The 21440-nt window shown below is 50.1% G+C and overlaps 1 protein-coding gene across 3 annotated transcripts in view; it reads left to right on the top strand.

Moving 5' to 3' along the window:
• ST8SIA5 (ST8 alpha-N-acetyl-neuraminide alpha-2,8-sialyltransferase 5) overlaps positions 1-21440 on the top strand; it is a 57261-nt gene that overhangs the window by 20392 nt on the left and 15429 nt on the right. For 2 of the 3 annotated variants that reach the window (XM_073212997.1, XM_073212996.1), the window contains exons 2-3: positions 744-851; positions 15498-15590. In XM_073212997.1, coding sequence (XP_073069098.1) covers positions 744-851; positions 15498-15590 — 201 coding nt within the window. The remainder of the gene's footprint in view (positions 1-743; positions 852-15497; positions 15591-21440) is intronic. The other variant, XM_073212998.1, reaches the window with a different exon arrangement.

Below are 21440 nucleotides of genomic sequence, written 5' to 3'. Positions count from 1 at the left end.
CTTAGGGGTTATTTGTTAGGGTTTTATTTAAAAAATTTTTTTCTTTAGCTCTTTTCAATTTAGTGGCCCCACAGTGGCCCCCACCCCCCAGTTCCTGCGCCTCCTTGAGTTGTGCACAGCAAATAGATGTGCTTCTTACCAGCAGTTGGTTCCTCTCTCTGGCTGAAGAGAATTACTCATCTGCTTTTCATCTCCCAAAATGTTGTCACTAGTCCTCTTCTCTTCCCTCCTCTGCAAGCTCATGTCCTTATTTATTCCTTTGCTGTCATTTCAGCCAGTTTTGGGAGGGGAGCAGAGATAACCATGTGTGTTAAGTCAGTCACCTTAGACCAGGAGGAATATCCTCATGCACTGGAAAGTGAGATCTCTCATTAAAAGCTTTGCCGTGTGTCTGGCCTCTGAGGATGGCAGAGAGCTCAGGAAGAGCTCTTCTGGTGTAAGTCTCCAGAGTCAGGCATGAGGGACATGCCACACAGGATGTAGGAGAGCTCCGTGACCTTGATCTCACCAAGCCTCAGTTTCCCTCTATGTACAAAAGTGAAATGAGGGGATGGATGTGGATGAGCGAAGAACACTGTAAGGGGCTGGGGTTTATTACCATCATTCTCCTGGCTGAACGTCACCCTTGTCACCACTAAGTGGGTGATCGAAGCAATGCGTCACTTGGCACAGACACCTGGCTGGTAGACAGGCTTCACCCAGGCCCTGAGTGCTGAGTACCAACTGCCTCGTTTTCTTGCCAGAGGCCTCCAGTTTGGTTGGGAGAATGGTGACCAGCTGGCCAACTGGACGGGGCTTTTTAATGTCACGGACGACCCAGCAGTGCAGAGCGGCAGTGACTCCAGCTCCAGGTACAGACCCCAGAAAATGACCAGGGAGGGAGGAAGCCTGTCCTGAGGGGCCCCTACAGCCCCTGCCCCTCAGGGAAGAAGCAGGCTAAGCGCCATGACCCAAAGCTCACTGCATTTTGGGACCCCCACCATTGTCTCCTTCAACATAGAGGTGAGGGACAGGACCCAACGCAACAAACTAGGGACCCCCTGACCCCTCTGTGTTGGGGGAGGTGCACTTGAGTCTGCGTCTTGACACTTCATTTGAAGTGGGTCTTTGAGCTCCATCCCTGCCATAGGGGTTTCAGAAATCAGCCTGCAGGTGTAGGTATGTGAGTTGCTGGCATCGGGGGTGGGTGTCAGGTGTGGCCCCCCTGCTCCGCTGAGATCCCACCGAGCAGGTAGTCCCTACCTTGCCCATAGGCAAGGCTGACCTTGGCTGGGGAAGAACCATGTCCATCAAGACAGCCACACCACCATGTGGTTATTTATTTTTGATTCTGCTGTAGAGTTTGGAGCTAAAGTCAGTAATTAAGGGCACTCTGTATATCCAGGAATAGGAGTTCAGTAAATATTTGTTGGATAAATGAAAATGGAATATTCCCAGGCAGGGCACTGTCATTGCAGGGAGGGCATTGTGGGAAATTTTTTCAGACAAGGCAGAATGCCTTCTCTGCTTGGAGCTGGGTATGGCTGGAACCTGCCAGCTAAGGGTTTCCAAGAGGCTGATCAAGTTGTTTGGTTCCTTAAATTTTGCATTTCTAAATACAAGCTAACTCTCAGGTCTGTTTCCTTAGGAAAGAAGTCTGGGTTTTCATTGTCATTCAATTTGATCCCAAAACATTAAACTGACCTTACAGAGGAGAAGTAATGTGTTTTTCAGGGATGCCTTTCCCCAACCCCCTATACACATGCTTTTGTTTAATGCTTTGAAAAAGTAAATGTAGTTCCAGTGTCAGAAACCAGTCAGGGCAGTGTCCACAGACCTGTTTTAGGGTGTGGGGGTGGCCTCAGGGAACAGGGTCTTATTCTGGCCTTCAGGAGCACAGTTCTTTCCATGTATATGTGGGGTGGGAGCCCTGGCCAGCCGCCTGACTGCTGGGTGTCACCCAGTGAGAGGGAGGAGGCCAGTCCAGAGTTGCCCCTTCCAAATATTGAGCCTCCAGTGTTGGCTTTTCTGCTATGGGACCCACCCCACTCCCTTCTGATCGGAGGTAGTCTAGGTAAGTCTGCAGGTGTCTGCCTCCTTGGGAAAGACCCTTAGAACAGTTTACCAAGAGGTTTTTGCTAGAAAGTGTAATCAACTGAGCAGGACAGCCCAGGCCTCTGGGAGGCCATCCAGGCAGGCACCCCTGGGTGGTGGCTGAGACCACCCTTCAGTACTCTTGCTAACTCTCCTCCTCTTTCTGTAGTCCTGTCTCTCAGTTTCTCTGCCTCACTTGCCACACCTGTTCTCTCTCGTCCCTGTCTTCCTGCCACCCTTCCTTGGTCCACTTTTCTTTCTTGGCCCCTATCCTGTGCCTCTCCCCTCCACCTCCTTCCTTTCCTACTCCCTCTTTCTTCCCTTCTTCTCCCCTCCCTCTCTCAGTGACTCAGGCCAGCCTCCCCTGCCCCATCAGCTGGGATCCCTCAGGGTCAGAGACATCACTGGCCTCTATCAGTTTGCTTTTGGAGCTAAGGCACCCTTTATTCAGTGTCATCCCAGCTGATTTCCTTCTGGAGAACTGCCATTCACCCAGGAACTCCCTCAGTCACAGAATAAACACGATGACCATACAGCCCAAGTTCTTCAGGGACAATTCCAATCTCAGATCCCAATTGCTGCTTGGCCCCCAAAGTACCCACATATGTGAGAAACCATAGTACTTATAGTTCCTCCATGTGGGAAATAATGGTTAATGTACTTGGCAGGGCCCAGGTGTTAGAACTTTTCTACCTTAGTGTAGGAGCAGCTTTTGCCTTCTTCAAAATGGTAGGACAGCTGCTGGGAGCAGCTTCGCAGGGCTCCCACATACCTAATGACACTGGAAAGCCCTGCAGAGGGAAAGTACATCACCCTGATTAACAACTCTCTGTGCCTGGAATACATGATGAGCTTTGTGGTGTTGTTCACCTATTGAATAATTCAGCACATGCCATATTTTGGTGTCTCTAGTTGGGTGTGTGTTCAACTATGGTACAACCTGTTATCATGAAGGGAAGTCAGGAGATACCATGTGTAGCCAGAGGATAAATACGGGGCAAAAAAAGCAAATGACTCATAAATTGTGTACTCCCCCAGGAGCCATGAGGAGAAGGAGCAGGTCCAAATACTTGGTTTGGAAAACTCCAAACAGGACCACAAAGAAAATCCAAGCCAGATCGTATACATAAAGACTGTTCAGGTCTTCCTAATGGACATGAGCAAGGGGGAGTCCAGGCCAAATTGGAAAGTATGTGCATTATAAAATATACATTGACATACAGCTTTATTAATTTTCAGTCTAGGTCTAAAAGTGTTGTCCAGTAAGGATCCTCCGGGAGCTTCTTGAGCCAGCAGATAGGAATAAGCTTTAATCAGCATATGCTTCTATATAAGTGGGTACTTTGAACTAGCAGAAAGGTCTTTGAAGACAGTTCTCGTCCTGTTCAAATATGTGTTTGTGTTTGTCTCCCCCACTAGACAGTGACTGTGCTTCATCTCTGAAATCTCAGCACCCAGTAAGTATGGCAACTGGCAGGTAGTAGGTACTCAATAAATGCTAACTGAATAAAAGAATGAATTAAGCAGTAACAGAGTAAAGGCTATTGGTAAGAAAGTGAACTTCAGTTTCAGTGTCCCTGAATTCTCCCTTAGAGATTTATTTCTTTGGCTTAAGCTTTACCCTCTCCTGGCACTGTCTTTGAAAATTAATCCCCAGAAAGGGGAAACATTTTGGAGTCATCAACTCATTCACAGTTTGGAATGATCAGAGAATTTTCTCGTGAGAAGAGCAGGTAGTAGAGTAGTCCAAGAGTCTGGGGCAGCTGGGTGGGAAAAGGGAGACTGAGGATGGAGGGAGGTGGATGTGTAAGAAGTAGAGAGAAGGCAATGAAGGGAGATTAAATACTTCTGCAATAACTGACTGAGAAACCTTCCCAAATGGCTGTCACAAAGCATCATTGTAAATCTGGGGAGGGGAGGTGGGGAGGGTGAGAGAGAGAGTTTGTCCTCCATGACCAACTCTGTGCTTTGACCCTCTGGCCTGCACGACTGCCTCTCTGCTCGGTGACTGCCTGGAGGCCAGGGGAAGGCGGCAGCGCCCTCGGCGGCCTCAGTCCTGCAGGGTGGGCAGTGCTGTGTCCACTGCCAAAGGACATCCCAGGGAAAGGACCCAGTTGGAGGGGCGAGGGCAGTGGGGCAGGGGCCCCTGAGTGCTAACGCTCAGCAGGGCCCATAGCCACAGCACAGAAGCTTTCATTCAGCTTCTGCCAACTGGGCCCTGCTCTACACCCAAGTCCTTGTCCTCCTGCCACCACCCACCTTCCACCCAACCTCCTGCTTGAAGACTTCCCTGATAGCCTCTTTAACGCCATGGTCTCTAGGAAGAGTCTGCACGGAAGGCTGTTTCTCTCATGACTCGCACAGAGACCTCTTCAGCAAGTGCACAGAAGCCCCCATGTTTGCTAAGGTACTCCCCAGATCCTGAGAACTCGGCTGGGCTGTCCATGCATATATCCTCAGGGCCCTCCAGACCCTCTAGCTTCAGACACAGCCCCCACATGGCCCGGCTGTGGCCCCTTCTCCCAGATTGCACACAGCCTTGGCTCTCCTGGTCCGGGATGGGATGGCAAGAGGCGGCGTGCAAAGACAACCAAGGAACGCTTCTCTCACATCTACAGCAGAGCTGGCCCAGGCTGCCAGCCACCCAAGCTGCCTGTTCCTGTGAAAGCATTCTTGCTGGGCCACTAGGTTTCCCAGGTTGGGGTGCAGGGGACTTCCCTGGTGAGAGAGTAGCACCAGCCATGGGGAAGAAAAGCAAGCCCCACAGTGGTGACCAAGAGACTCCTCTCTGCAGAAGAGTGAGCCCAGTGGGCGTCGGCGTGTGGGCCAGAGACCTTCTCTCTGGGTCAGGAAATGTGTGTGCTTCTAGCACGTGTTGTGCAATATGGGGCTTAGAATTGTCATGTATCAGAGCTGGAAGGAACTTGACTGAATTGAATTTAGCACTCTGTTATGCTGTATTGAATTGTTCCCTAATTGTTTCAAGACAGTGTATAATTAGGTAATAAATTGTGTGGTACAGATGGCGAGTGCTCCAGAAACTCAGTGTAGAAGTCAGAGGTGTTTCCGTGCAGGGGAGAGACTTGGCTTGAATCTGTTGATAGGTGATGCCCATGGCCAAAGGCTGCTGGGGGCTGACTCTGTGCCAGACCCTGTGTTGGGGGCTTGACACGCATTACCACATTTAATCTTCACCTTCCACATTTTGAGATGGGTTCTGTCATTGCTTCCGTTTGGCATGAGGAAACGGAGTCACTACTTCCAGTTGGTGGGTGATAGAGCTGGAACCCATCCCATCCCGTGTGACTCTGGAGTCCCGGCAGTAATGAGCTGTGCCAGACAGAGGGATTCTTCTTTCTGGGCTGTGGACAGGCTTGGGTGGGGGTGTCTTAGGTTTCTTTTCCCAAGTCCTCCAGTACTTTATATCCATGCCTTCAGCCCCTGGCTGCTAAGCCATAATAAAATGCCATAGTAGTTAAGTAGGTAGTGGTGTGTATTTTCCCTCCCAACCCAATATTGTTGTCAGCACTATAAGCAAGATGATCTGGGGGGTCCCCCATCCTCGCCTCCTGTCTTTCTCTCACTTCTATCTTCTGTGTGTCCTCTCCCACCACCACCCACATGTAATGTTTTCCTGATTGTTATCCCTGAAAAATGCTTCCTCCCACCTGCTCCTGGGGAGTCTACATTTCACAGAGGAGCCCTTTGGGGGCCAGGTCACCCCCTGGGAAAGACTTTTCCAGGGTAGACTCCCCAGGTGTGGTGACAGCTGTTGAGGGTGGGCGCACAGTGGGTCAACACACCTGCCTTGTGGGTTCAGGCTGGCTTAGCATAAGCCTTGCTGGTCAATTTTCACCCCTGCGGAAAAGGACAAGAAAATAAAAATAAAAAAGCGGACAGAACTCTTGAGCTCCATCCAGCTGGTTAGAATTTGGAGAGTGAAGTTTGGCAGAGTGTTCTGGACTGGGCGCTGGAAAAACAAACCGAAGATGGCACGGCTTCCCCCCTTGCCTCCCACGCACCCGAGGTGGGCCCCTGGCAGCCCACAGAGGAGGCTGGCTGGAGGCGTGGCTTTTTGCGCCCCGGGACTCCTCAGCTGTGGCTTTCAATGAGCTCCCCTGGCCCCTGTGCTTTGGGGCTGTTAGTCGACTCTGAATTGAGTCTCCTGGGCAAATAAGCACCTACAGGAGCTATTCAGAGCCAGGTTCCTCATCTGTAAAACTCCTGCCCTGCTCAGACCCTGGTGGGGTCCTCTGGGTGGAGCTGGGCCCCAGCTTGGCCCTGACTCAGGGCTGGTGGAGGTGCCCCCTCTCTGGGCCTCATTTCCAGGTCAGATGATCTTGGGCAACTGTCTGGGCCCCACCCTAGGTGAGTCCCCAGAATGGAAAGAAATGGAGAATGGAAAGAAAACAGGGGCTGGAGTTGGGCCAGAAGGACCAAGCCTCCACGTGGTGCACAGTTTAGGGGTGCCCAGAAGGGGATGCACCGAGACTGTCCCAGTTTCCCACTCCATGAGGATAGCCCAGGCAGACTGGGCTCAGATGGTGGGCCACGGCGCCCTCAGAGCCTGGCAGAGAGGCTGTCCTCCACCATACGGGCCTCCTTGTGTGGGGTGTAAACCTTCCCTCCCTCCCGCTCAGTGGGGGCTCCTAGGTTCGTCTTTTGGAGCCTCACAGGACACTTAGTCTGTTCCTTCTTTCTCCAGCTGTTCCTTGCTTGTGGGGAAATACCATTCTCCCCACCTGTCCTGGGACCATGTCTCACACGTTTACCGTCTCAGACCTCGTGGGCTGCCATAACGACATTCCATGGGCTGGTGGCTTCCAAACAGCTGTTTCTCACAGGTCTGGAGGCTGGAAGTCCCAGATCAGGGGTCCCGCATGCTCAGGTTTTGGGAAAGCCTGCTTGCAGATTGCAGACTGCCATCCTCTGGCTGTGCCCACATGTGAGGAAGGGCAAGGGAGCTCCATGGGGTCCCTTTGTTCTGCGCACTGATCCCTTTCCTGAGGACCCCACCCTCATGACCATCATCTCCCAAGGCCCCACCTCCTACTGCCATCACACTGGGGTAGGATGCCAGCCGATGGATTTGGGGGGAACACAAGCACTCGGTCCGCTGCACTTAGCTCTCCTTCGCACTGAGACTTACACGGTCACCATCTCTGCTTCTCAACTTGCCTCAGCTCATGCCGGTGGGGTTTCTGCCTCCCTGCTCCCCTCAGTCTGCTTGTATCAAGGCCACCTACAACCTCCAAGTTGCTACACCAGCAGGGCCTTCTCCGTCCTGCTCTTCCTTGACCTCCATCAGCACCGGGCAGAGCTGGCCCTTCTGTCCTGATGGTGCTCTCTGCTCTTGCCGTCCCTGTTGCTGGACTCTCCGGGTTTTCCTCCCTCCCACACACCTTCCTCCCCAGGCACCCTTGCTGGTCTCCTCCCTGGCACCATCTGAATGGTCAGGGCTCCCCGCAGCCTTGTCCTCTGCCCTCTTCTCTCCTCTGCTTTCTGCTTGAAGAGCTGATCGCATCCTTTGTCCCCTGACTCTGGAATGTGTTACCTCTAGCCCTCATCTCTGTGCTGGGCTGTGGATGTGCATGTCTGACTGCACGTTCTGTCCTCTTGGATGTCTGAGAGTCAAAGCAAGCTTCACATGGCCCAAGAGCCTCTGAGTCACACCCAAACCTGATCACCTCTGTCACCCCTTAAATGGCTCTGTGATCCAACTAGTTGTCCATGCCAAATCCGAGGAGTTATTGTGATTTTTCTCTCTCACTTTCTAAATCTTGCCATCAGCATGTCCTACTTGTTCTCACCCTAACCTATTTCCTGGTCTGTCTCCCTGTTTCTTCTCTCTCATTACAGTCCATTCTCCCCCAGAGCAGCCAGAGGGAACTTTTAAATCAGATCGTGTCACTGCTCTGTGGGATTGGGTGGCCCATCTTGCCTTGGTGCTGCTCACATCTCTGACCCTGGTCCCTCTAGCTTCCCTCTGCCCCCTTCACCCTAGCCACATTGGCTGCTGCTGCCCTGTTTGCATTTACTCCCAATGCCCTCTCTGGAATGTTCTTCCCACACACTTTGCAAAGTGCATCATCACTCTATTCGTGCCCTCTGGTCAGAGAGGCCTTCCTTGACCTCCCACCACCCTTGCAGGCACCCTTCCACCCCTAACCTGCTTTACTTTTAGAGAGCTCATCACTGCCTGGCACCATGTGAATTAATATTTTATCTGTTTCCTCCCATGGCAGCTCCATGAGGGTGGGGATTTTGTCTGGCTTGGTCCCCACTGCATCCTGGCCTAGAACAGTACCTGGCACATAACCGTGGATAGTAAATCTGCAGCTAGTAAAAGAGGAAAAAAGCTATCCACTGGGGGGGCACTGCCAGGCAATGGAGGAACTGCATGCAGCCCTGTGTAATAAGGGCTGGGCTGGAGGGGTTCCCAGGGGCTGTGGGCCCAGAGGAGGATGGCAGGGAAGGCTGCCAAAGGAAACTAACACCTGGGTTGACCTCTGATGGATGAGCAGGTAGGAATCAGGAAAACACAGCGAGGAGGAAGATTCCTGACAGAGACTAATGCAGGGAGAAAAGAAGACCGAATACGACCCTGGCACTGGGAGGGAGAAGAGGGCTCCTAAGGAAGCAGAAGGGGGCAGGCTGGGGGGAGATGAAGTAGGAGGAGGCTACTAGCATGCAGCTCTTGGCTTGGGCACCTGGAAGGATGGTGGGGAAGCCCACCAGGAGCAGAAGGGCGAGGTATGTGTGGAAGACTGACCTGTGCCAGTTTAGACACATGGAACAGTCTAGGTTACTGAGCCAAATTTTACAAAGGGAAGCTTTTCAAGGTTGCCTGGTCTGGCCCAGAAAATAAGGCCATTGCATATGCACTCTTGCAGAGAATGTCTAGACACTGGGTCTAGGGCCTTGCAGAACCGCTGGTTGAAGGAAGGAGGAGTGGATCAGCATTTGACTTTACCCCGCCCCCACCCCCACCACATGCCAGGAATGATACTAGTCAAGTTCACTCCAGGAGCACATGAATCACAAGACTCTCAAGGGTTGCATCCAGAACTTCAGGCTTTTTAGCTTTTGGTTCTGATATTTCAAAACAGCTCTGGGGTTTCCTGTGGACAGATGAGGAAACCATGACCTGGAGATGGCCATGGTTCAGGAAGGGGTCTGGGCCAGGTCTCCCTGCCACCTGGAAGAGGCAGGGTCTCCTCCTGGCAGCTGTGACCTGTTAACAGCTGAGCCCTTCTTGCCTTTCTCTCTTCCTGTTTGGGAAGACGTTTCAGCCCTTTGAATTGTCAGGCTGCAATTTTCAGATTCTGATTTCTGTGCTTTTGCTCTGGCAGGTAGTGTGCTATCTCAAGATGGCAGCTGTTTTGGCTCTAGAAATAGCACTGAGTTCCTTGGAGGGCTGTCGGCCTTGGAAGGGGAAGGGGCTGCTCAAGAGCAAACCCCCCAGTGACTGCAGCTTGTCAGAGTCAGGGAGAGAGAGTGCACTGAAGTGACTAAGAACATGGGTTCTGGGCTCTTGAAAGCCTGAGGTCCCTTTTGCAGGGCCTCCATTTACTAGCCAAATGACTTTGTGCAAGTTACTTTACCTCTTGCATTCTGATTCTTGGTATAAAATGGAAAAACAATGCCTACTTCCCAGGGCTGTCAGGAGGATTAAATGAGACAGCATTGAAGACTCTAGTAGCAGGCTGCCACATACAGTTGTGCAGGGGGGCACTGCACAAAGATACCCAGCCAAGTGCTCAAGTGGGGCTGAAATGCAGTTAACTCTCACTTGATAAACTGTGTGCCTGGCATGTGGCTTAATTCCTCTGGAGTAAAAAGGGCTTTTTCCCAATTTGCACAGAGGTGTCATAAATGTATGGAATAAATAAATCACTCTGTGGTTCTCTGAGACTGTGCACCAGGTTTGACAGGAGTCCAGGGGTTCAGGTTATTGAGCAGGGCAGCTTCCCTGCTTCTGGGACGGGTGGAGGCCTAGCAGGTGTGCTCTTGCTCCGGCATAACACAGGGACCTCCCTGGTCGCCTGTTCTCTTGAGCACCATCAGCATCTGGGGAGGAAGGGAAGTGTGAGAAAGCTATGTGTGTGCCTTTTCTTGTACCAGCAAGTGGTTGCTGCAGCTCAAAGTCTTGTGGCCCCCAGGGAAGGTCCCATGGTCCTGAAGATGCTCAGAAAGGGGGATCAGCCAGCTGGGGAACCCTCTGTGGGGCAGGTTTGTGGGAAGGCTGGCAGGAATGACATCCAGACTCTCTGCAGAGGGGCCCCTGGGCATGCTGAGATGAGGCCACCTCAGCCTACAAAGCTGGAGCCCAAGTCTGAGAGGGAGGAGGAGAACTACTGTCCAGGACTGCCGTGTTTCCTTCTGCGTTCATCAAGTGGAAGCCATCACCTGCTGATCAGGCAGCCAGGGCTGCCCTGCCCTCTTGCCTCTCCACGCATACAGTCCCTGAGGGCACAGAGACCAGGGCAGGATGGATGCACCCTGGTGCCAGTATCCGACTCGGCTGCCGGAAGCCAAGTGGCATCTGAGATGAGCTGGGCTTCTGATCTGACCGGCTGGGACTGTTTATATCAGGGAGGTACCCTAATGTGATGCCAGGGTCCCCTCCCCTTTGAGCTGGGTAGAGCTCATCTTCCAAGAATTGAAAGAAGAGACAGTTACAACTCATCTTGAGCAGCTAATGGAGTTAAGAAGGCTGGAGAAACTGCTTCTCTCAGTGTTCTTGTAGGTTAAGGAGAAACTTGAACTAGTTAGTGGGAGCTCTATAACTAAAATAAAAGGGCATTTATTGGTGATTTCCAATCATAAAAGAACCAGAACCCCAGTACAGAAAACTTGTAAAAATACAGAGAAGAATTTCAAGCATCACTCATAATCCCATTCAGAGACACCCACTGTTGATATTTTTGTTACAGTCCCTTTTTCCACACATCCACGTATGTATATATCATTTTGGGAGATTACAGTTTTGTAGCTGGCATTTCCACTCAACATTGTCATGTGAATATCTTCCCATGTCACTATACAAAAGAATCTAAGCATCGTTTCTGACGTCTGCATAATGGCCTGTGTCCAGACCAAACAGCCATTTTCATGGCTTCCTCCAGAATGTAGTCCCTGGGCGTCCTGTCAGAAGCAGAATTCAGGGTGACACTTGGCAGTATTTCTTGCAATCTTGTTTCCTCAAGTTAGTCATCTCTGGAGACTAAGATGGAGCAGGACAGCCCCCCAAAAAGCAAAGCCCAGGCCAGATGGAGAAGGAAGCAGGGCTATTAGCTCCCTTCTCAGGTGGGAAAACTGAAGATTTAGACCCAGCATGGAACAGTTTTGAAGACTTGCCTGAGGTACCACACAGAGCATTTTCAGGATACCTGGGGTTTGTGCTCATCAGGTATGATAAGACGTGCAGACATGGAAATGACCGTCGTGAAGGAAGACTCTTGATACTTACAGATCCCTAGAAACAGGAGGCACACCGCACCATACCGGGCCACCGCACCATATGGGGCCACGCGGGAAGCACCAGGGTCAGCCAGGAGGAGGAGGGAGTGAGGGGAAAACATGGGCAAGAGCCTTTTTTGCAGTTTCTATGGAAGGAACTGGAGAGACAAGGGCTGGGAGGGCCTGGAGTTGGTTAGTATGAATCATTGCAGTGGGCTCTGGGGCGTAGGGCTGTCCCTACTTGTCTGGTACCTGGCCCTGGGGTGATTAGGGCATGGGGTGAGTGGCCCTGAGTGTGAGAGGAGGAGGGCTGCTGGTGGTGGAGTATAAACTCTGGATGCACTGGTTTGCATATGAAAGGTGTGCTCACAGTGCTGGCTGTCAGGGAGAGGTTTACTGATACAGCAGTAGGAGGATGTCAGCCAGTGTAGATGGTGGAGAAGCTTCCCTAGTTATTTGTCCCTGACGCTCTGCTATCAATCAGCTGAGGGACTGAAGGCAAATCTCTGACTCCCTGAGCACCCACTGGCAGCTCTTACCCTTGAATGGCAGGAGAAAGAGGAAGAAAGGGAATGAACATACCTTGAGCATTTTCTGTGTGCCCAGGAATGTTCTAGTGCTTTCCCAGAAACTCTCATCAATATCTGATCTCAACTCTGAAAAACACATACTGCCTTTTATATGCTGATTTTTCAAATGAGGAAACTAAGGCTCTGAAAGGGATGGGCCTCAGGTGGCTGAAGGGAGGCAGAGAAGGGATGTGAACCCTGTTTGGAGAGCCTCTCCACCTAATGGCCAACAACCATGTGGCACAGAACCAGTTGGAATCCTTGTACCGCCTCATTCTGTGCATGAGTGCTGTTAGGGATTCAGCAGGAGAGAGCGAGACTGAGTGGACTGGGTGGAGGTAAGGCAGAGACAGCCTGTGGAGGAGTGGAGGGGCTGGCTGCTGCTTGGTTTAACTTCCTCTGAGAGTTTCTTCCTGCTGTTTGTTGTGAATCATTAATTCACAGTATTGTTCTGGCTTGGTCAGTGAGGTGGAAACACTGAGGGAACCCTGGGATCATATTTCAGTGCTGGGTGGGTCTTTAAATATCACCTAAGTCAAACAGACTGTTTTAAGATGGAGAAAGAAGAGAAGAAGAGGACCAGAGAGGGGAAGTGATTTAGCCAAAGTCACACAGCTGGTTTTTGAGGCATACTCAAGAGGTGTCTATAAGCCTCCCACTCCCTGAGAACTCTAGGGTAAGTGTCCTCCTACTTATCTCCTGCATCATTTGAATCTGGAGCTTTTCTTAGTAGCTTGAGGTCATGGCTTCAGATGACCCAGTGTATTCCAAAGGGCTTGGTGCCACTGGCTCTGGTTGCAAACGGTGATCTTTGTGATAAGACATCAGATCTCACTTACTGTTGTGTGACTGGAAAATGACGTGAGTTAGAGCCAAGTTCATGGAGTGTGGTCCTAGGCTGAACCCTTGTTCTTTGTTGCAGATAACTACATCCATTTTAGCCAGTTAAAGCAGAAAGGGAGTTACTAAGGGTAAAACTAGCTCAACATTGCTGGTAAAGCTGAAGAAAGACCCTGGGCTGCTCTCCAGGAAGGTTTCCACAACCTGCATAATGAAATGGGGCTGCTGCGGAAGCTGCTGCCTCCGATATAATCACAAAGGTGCTGGCGCCACAGCAGTTGCTCAGCACTACCCCTCCTCTGCTGCATTCTGGACCAGCAAAATAGTGCCCTGAGCTTTGTTATTCTTCACTGAAAACACAGCTCAGAATCAGTCTCATGCAAATGCTTCTGATTCCTTGAACCTATATTGCATCCAGAATCCTAGCTGCAAGAGAGTCTGGGAAAGATTGTTTTTAGCTCTCTGGACTCTGTAGTACAACAGGTATAGAGAGATAACAAAGACAGAGGCCTTGTGTTTGAGATACAGTTTGGAAGGAGAAATAGATATAGAAAACCACGATTATAATGCCAATGCTATCTGCTCTAATTAAGAGACAAAGTAAGAGAGACCCCAGGGGTGGGGATCAGAGAAGGCTTCCCAGAAGTGGGGGCATTTGAAGTGGGTACTGAAGGATCAGTATGGGTTTTCTAAATGAGAAAGATGAGAAAGGCATTCCAAAACACAGGGGAAACAGAGAAAAAAGGTAAATGTTATATTCTGGGGCCCCTCCATGCCTAGATCTTATTAACTCTGCTTCAACCCTTTTATGACAGGAGAACAAGGATACAATTTGCTGTATAAAGTGTTTTGATATTTTAAAATGTTATTTTAAATTACTTAAATATAGTACTTAAGATACTTCAAAATTATTAAATTATTTTTAAATTATTAAGAACAAATATTTAGATATATATTTTTAATGAGTTAAATATGACATTATATTTAAAGGTACTTAAAATACAAAACTTTTAAAAAGAAGCCAGTGTGTTGGGTAAAATGTCTTCATAAGCAGCACATATGTAAGCTTGTACATGTACGTCAGGCATGTGAGAATTCATGTGAATGTAGTGCTGCCACATGTTGGGAAGGTTTCTGGGAAGTGCTCCAGGAATGACTTTATTTTAAATCCTTGGTCATGGCTGGCAGGGCCCAGCAGCAGCCCTGGGCACCCCTCCCACTTCTGCTCCTCCAGGGCTACCTGTCTCAAGGCCACTGACCCCACAGTCAGAATGGCTTGACCCTGCAGGCTTCCTGATTCTGAGGCATCAAGGCCATCGTGGGTCCAACTCTCCCAGCTTAATGTGCCCCAGTCACTTCTGAATAACCTCCAGAGAGGCCATGAGGAGGGGGTGCACTGCTGGCCGAGCCCAGCAGTGAACTACTATGTTTTATATCAGCCAGAACACTCCACCCACTCCAAGTCAGGCAGACTTCCCTTTCTTCCCTGGGCTGGTTTGAACTGTCTGGGGTGAGAAAGGGGTGCCTTGAAGGTCTCCTCACCCGGTGGCTAAGGGAAGCCCGAGGGCCCTTCCTAGGGGCACCAGCATGCTATAGGTGAGTGGGCACCCAGCTGTGCCACCTACCATCTCTGTGGCTCTGGGCAAGTGAGTTAACACCCAGAGCCTGTTCTGATGCTTCTGATAACTGCTTTCCTAGTAGGCTGTTATAAAATCCAAAATCGAATGCATTGGTATCAAGTGCTTGGCAGGTGGTAAGCCTCAGGGAGCACTGCTGAGACTGGTATTGTTATTCTGCAGGAAGCTGCAGGAGGGACTGTGAGGTGGCTGTGACCTGCTTGGAGCCAGCTGGTGTTGGAAAGGGCTAGAGCTCCTCTGCAGTGGGACCAAGCCTGTGCTGGCCCTGCCCTGCACTGACACCGTGACCTGAAGCTCCATCTGTTCAGCTTCCATTTTCTTAGCTGCCAAATGCTGAGAAAGAAATATCAGTCTCCCCAGTCATAGGTTGAGCATGAGGATCAAGTGAGCTAATGGCAAAGGAAATGCTTATACAATGGAAAAACCGATCTCAGCTGTGCTCGTGGCTGTCACTGTGTGGCACTCCCAAGAGAAGGAGGAAGGAGAAAAGGGCAGGGAAGGGCAGGACCTGCTGAAGGACTGAGTCTCACTCCCAGTGCTGCCTCCTTCACTGACCGATCACAGAGGGTGGGAACAGGCGCACGCACAGAGCATCCTCCTTCCCGCCCCCTCATAGCCACCAGCTTGGCACCAAATCAACTTCAGAATGTCATGATTTGCTGAAATGGGTTCACAACCCCTAAATGCTTACACTCCCAGGGTAGTGGGATGCTCTGAGAAATCAGCCATCCACTGATGAAACCAGAGGGCCCCAGAGGTTCTGGAGTTCCCAGACCAGGTCATCAGATGGGGTGGGGCTGGCTTGCTTTATTTATTTGACCAGGACAGACCCTGTCCCCCAGACAAGAACCCCATAGGCCCCTGAAAGTCTGGCTGGCTTCTCTGAATATTAACCTCTGTCCCCATTGGTTCCTAGGTACTTTCAATTTTACGAGGGCCCTTTTGAATATAACTCCACACGATGCTTGGAGCTGAGGCATGAAATCTTGGAAGTGAAGGTGCTGTCCATGTGAGTGTGGTGGGGGTGGGGGTGGGGTGGGGGGTGCATGCAGGGCTGGGCTACTGCTGGAGGCAGGTAGGGGCACAGGCAGAAGGAAGCAGGAAATGTGGTGGATCCTAACGGAGCAGGAATTAGGTCTACTTCCCTGGGGCCTGGCATTTAGAGAGCCCTGGAGGGCCAGACGCAGGGAGGATTCTGTATGTTTTATGAAAAAAGGCCAAATGTGCAAGGTCACCTCTGGTACTGTGGGCATTTCTGTCCCTGGCTCAGTTACCAGTCTCTGTGATTGTCATCATCTGAAATTCAGTACTTCATGCTGAGGCCTTTTAAAAAATTTATATTCATTAAAATTTTTTTATTATTTAAATGATACAACATTCAAGTGGTACAAAAAGGTATACAGTGACAAGTCCTGCACCCAGCTGCCTGGTTCTCCTCCTCAGATGCACCCCAAATATCCTTGTGCACTTCCAGACAGTCTGGGCATAAACCAGCACTAATGTACAGAAATTCTTTCCTTGTTTTTTTACACAAATGGCAAACGAACTGTCCTCCCCACTCCCCACTCAACAGTGGATCGCCTATGGCTCTTTTATGACCTGTGTGGGGGAAAGCTCATTACCTGTAAAACATTTCAGCATCTGTGCCCAGCCCAGCTTTCCCTCCCTCACGGGACTGCCAGGAATTGAGTAAACCCATTGAGAGGAATCTGTGTTACGTTAACCATGACAGGATATATTGATATTTATTTGAAAGCAGTTATATCTGAGTGCAGAAGAAATATAATTAAGTCAAGCAGTCTTGGATGCTGTTGTGGATGCAAGAGTCCCCTGCCATGATCCTCAGGACCGTGTCCAGGGCCCCCAGGCAGGAGCCATTGCTCCTTTAGCCATTGGACATGATTTCCGGGAAGTTGGGGTCGGAGGGAGAACAGGGGCTCCAAAGCCAACTCTGGGACTTACCAGCTCTGCATCTTTATACAAATTACTTAACCTCTCTGAGCTTTTCCTTACCTATAAAAATGGGGACACGATTACCTAGCTTTTTTGGGTTGCTATAAATCCTTGCTGATACAGTGTATGTGAAAGTAGATAGCCCAGCAGCCCACGTCCATATCAGCACCCATAATAGGTGCTTACACGTGTTCATGTGCCTCCACCTTTCCTTCCCTGTCCTTCTTTCCCCTCTGGAGTCAGCAGCAGCTTTTCTGGGCTGTTCTTCAGACTCCAGAAGCTTAGTAGTTGCAGAAAAGCTGCAAGGATAAGGCCCAGCCAGCTGGGATTAGCTGCGTTGTTCATGGTGCCTGTGCTAACCAAGGGGCTCTGTCCTCCCTCCCGAGGGTAACACCCTCCCATCCATTCCCCCTGAGCCCTGACAGAGCACACTCTGTGGTCCCTGCCCTCATAGAGCTCACAGCCCAGTGGGGAAGCAGACAGTAATTACTAATTACCATAGGGAGATGAAGGGGTGACAGGGAACTTGACCTGGGCTGGGGCAGGGAGAGGGTGAGCAGGCAGGGCTCTGTGAGGAAGGGACACTGGAGCTCTAGTCTGAAGAGTGAAAGGGGTTAACTAGGTCAGGAGGATTCCAGATGGAGGGAACAGTGTGTGCAAGGGCCCTGTGCCAGGAGAGATCCTGCTGTGTCCCAGGCTCTGAAGGGTCAGGGCAGCTTGAATGCCAGCATGAAAAGGGAAGTGGGAGCCATGTTGTTAGAGGGCAGCAGTGGCCGAAGTAGGTGGGGCCTTGCAGTGTGGGCCAGGATTTAGATTTTATTTGTATCTGAGGGCAGAGGGAACCCATGGGCAGGGTTTAAGCAGGTAGTAGTGGGGCGGGCAGCGATATGATTGGTGTTGGATATATTTTGCTGGGAGTTGTGTTTTGATGGCAAAGAAGGCCTCCCAGACCATAGTCAGGAGCAGATTCATAAGCTCCTCAGTAGAGGGCCTTGGTCTTTTCTCAGAATTCAGAGGTCTCAGGCCCTTCGGAGCTGCACTGTGGAAGGAAGGCCACAGCACTCGCTGAGAGCATGTCGGAGAGTTTTCAAAGGGCAAATGGCTTTTTTAAATAATAAACTTTCTTCATGGCAGTTTCTTCATGGTGTCTTCAAGGTCTGGACAGGAAGATCTAAGAGATCCCATAATAGGGCATCCTTCTAGGTCACTTCCCATCCCTCTGAATACATTTTCTGTCCGTTCGCATCAGTCTCTGTATGAGTGTGCCAGGGCTGCCATAACAGCATGCCGCAGGCCCGGTGGCTTAACCACAGAACTCCATTTTCTCACAGTTCGGGAGGCTGAAAGTCTGAGATCAAGATCGCAGAAGAAACCAATCTTGACTTATAGATGGCTGTCCTCTTCCTGTGTCCTCACATGCTGTACACTTCCTACTGTACCTGTCTGTGTCCTAATTTCCTCTTCTTATAAGGACACCAGTCATCTTGGATTAAAGCCTACGCCAGTGATAACATTTTTACCTAACCACTTCTTTAAAGAACTTATATCCAAATACAGTCACATTCTGAGATATTGGGGGTTAGGACTTCAATGTATGAATTTAGAGGGAGACACAATTCATCTCATCATAGTCCCCATCTCAGCTTCTATTTAGGGACCAAACTAGAAAGTACCTGGGCCCTAAATCACAAGTGGCGGGTGGGATGGGGAACCTCAGATTTCCCCGTGGTCTGTGCCCACCTTGTCAGGGACTCTGGTTGGGGGCCTTTGGTTCTCTGCACATTTACTTTTTGCTCTCATCTCCTCCGGGCACTTTTCTGGTCTCCTGAGCAGAGCAGCCATCTCGGATGGTGACCTCTGGGCCTTACACCAGCCCAGGTCTTCTGTGGCTCTTGCCCTCCCTGTGGTCCCCAAGGCCTGGGAGTCTGGGCACTGGTGGTACTGGAGGTCTGAAAAGAGAAGACAAATGGGGCATCACCATGCGAGCTGTGGATGCCAGGAAGCAGCAAGCCCAGTGCCTCCCTTCCTGGGTCCCCAAGCTGCAGGTCAGTGAGCCCTCCAGGGCCAAAATCTGAGAGCCCAGAGGCCGGCTCTGATTTGAGTGGTGCTGACACCACATGGACACCTGCAGGCTTCACTGTGCTGCAGCCCAGAGCTGTGTGCGGTGCTCATCGGGGAGACCCTGAGTCATGGGAGAAGGCTAGATCCCCATCTGTGAATGGAGGGGCGGGACGGATGCTCTGCAGCCCCTCAGACACATGGATGTCAGCTGGCGTTCTCTTGAGGAGACAGGGAGGTGTGTGATTCATCCGGAAGGGGTTTGATCCAGGATCACTCCAGTCAGTGCTAAAAATCACCCAGTTGGCAAATTCCCACATGGAAAAGCCTCGTTCCCTGACAATGTCAGGTATATGAGGAATTTCTCTGTGATGATTTGTCATGAAAATGCATTGTCACTAATACTTATAAAAATTAATTATGCTTAATTGTAGTTATTTTAGAGTCTTGATTTGTAAACTATTGTTGCTGTTGCTCACCCCTACGTAGGGGTGGTGCTGGGGACCTCACCTGGGCCTCTCCTGCTAACCCTTTCCCATCTTTCTGGGTGGGGAACCCCAGACTGAGCCCAGGAGAGAGGCCAGGAGCCAGGGCCCCCTGGGCAGGGCCCCTTTGTAAGAGGCATCACTGAGGCATCTGTGTCTGAGTCTGACTCTGTGGGGCTCAGGATGTGTTTGTTGAATGAATGTGCAGAGGGAGTGGACAAGCCCAGAGAAAACCAAGGAGGCCGTGGAAGAAATGGGGGGAGAAAGAAGAATGATGAGGTGATGATAGGATGACCTTCTCCTTATCATCACCAGCTCTTGCACGTGGCTGGAAAAATGAAGGAGAACACAGAAGCTTATAATAATAAAAAGTGACGGTCCTCTGCCCCACACTTCTCCCCCAAACCCTGCTCCTTCCAACTCTCAGCTGTTCATTCCGGTGATGACCTCCACGCCTCCCAGTAATACCCGCATGCTGCTGTTTCTCCACACACCACGTTTACCCAGGGAACATTCATGGCCTGCTTCGCTGGGTGAGGACTGGGCTCCCTTTCACCACACCCAACCCCCTCCCCACCTTTCCCAGCCGAGGGTTATGGATATTTTTAGTTCTTCTATCTATAGATTGCCTAAGTAGCCTATTTCTTGTCCTTCCAAATATTGGCAGTATCTCTTGATCCTGTACTTAGTAAGATGAGACTATTAAAATTATCCCTACTTTTTAGTTCCAACCTCTGACTTCAGTTATCCATCAGTTTACCTTTAAAATGTCAAGGCTGATAACATTTACATTCTATTTGTAAGCATAGCCAGCCTTTTTTGGGGGGTTTTCTCTAGTGGTTGACTCTGAAATTTGAACATCAGAAAATAATGATTCCGTTTTCTTTCTTTCTTACATTTCCCCCTCTTTTGTCTGGAGCTTCTAGTTATCATCTTTTCTTTTTTGACCTCTTTGTGCATATTATGCCCTGTTTTTTTTCTGCATCTCCATAGGTCAGGCATTTCCCCCCAAGGGCCTCCCTTCATCCTCTGGCTCCAGCCTGGGCAGGCTGATCTTTTGGTGGGTCACACACTGTTGTCCCGGGACTTCCCTTCTCTGCCTCCTGAGGTTGGTTTCATCTCTGCTTAGAACCCATAGCTGCTTCTTTCTTGGTTTCCTCCACCCATCTTCAAGAAATTTCCCCAAAATGATGGGTGGGAGGTAAGGTTGAGTCCTTCTGTGGCTAAATGACTTAGTTCCTCCCTGCTAATTGTTTGTTCCTTTGGTGAGGTTGTTGTTTTAGGTGAAAATTGTTTCCCCCCGGAATGCTGACGACCTCCATCTCCCAGCATCTAGGGCTATGTGAGCACGGTACTAGTTGTTCCTTTAGAGGTGATCTGTTTCCTTCTCTCCAATGTCTTTTCAGATCATGACAGTTCTGAAATGTCCCAATAGTTGGCTTCAGACTAGACACCCACTGGGACCTCTTCATCTGGGGCTCATGTCCAACCTCTTGAACTCTCTCTGGGGTTTCTTTATGTTTTCTCCTCACCACTTGCCTCGACTTCCTCCGTGTGGTACACTGAGAGGCGCGTCCTGGATCTTGCAGACTGCTGCGTTCGCTCTCACATGCTTTAATCTCATCTCCTGTATCTCTGTTTCCTTTGCTTCTACTTCCCAAGAAAATTCCTTAACTTCAGCTTCAGTTCTTTGAATGAACCTTTTCCCCACCAGGAGCTCTTGTTTTGTTCTCAGAGCAGTCTGTTCCTATTGTAAGGATGTCACATCTCCTTAAATATCTCTGGAGATGCCTAAGTTATATTTTGTTCCTCCAATATTTTTCTCTCTGGATATTTTATCAGATGGTTTATCTTCATCTGTTTCTTTCAGGTTGGCCAGATTACCCTTGGTTATTGATTCCTGTTTAAATTTAAAACAATAAAAAGCTAACAGGAGCTCTGTGTCTGAGAGCAGACCTTCCTTAAGGGTGGCTGTTCAAGATTTTGCTCCTCTTGCTGCTAGGATATCCAGATCTTTTTGCTGATAATTTTTTTGGGGGGAGGAACTACCTGGCAGTCTGATTTAAGCCCTCCTCTCCCTCTGTTAGGCATTAAATATTTGACTGCCAGAAGGGAAGGTCGGGGCTAATGGTTTTGGGTATGGACATACAACAGATCCCCATTTTCAGCACTATGTCCTTCCCCACCTCCTTCCCCCCCTTTACAATTTTCCATGTGGATCGACACTCTCTCTCTGGGCTGTGCCACCCCTCCTTAGGCCACCCCTCCTCCTTCCAACACTCACTGTCATCTTTCTTCCACGGAGACACCTCCTCCTGGCATTCTATTTGTCTGGCAGGTGTAAACCCTTTTTATTCCTCTTC

This window comes from Manis javanica, chromosome 9 (assembly GCF_040802235.1).
Source record: "Manis javanica isolate MJ-LG chromosome 9, MJ_LKY, whole genome shotgun sequence".
NCBI lineage: Eukaryota > Metazoa > Chordata > Mammalia > Pholidota > Manidae > Manis > Manis javanica.
Note: the sequence above shows the minus strand (reverse complement) of the source record. Positions and strands in the feature narration are given on the sequence as shown.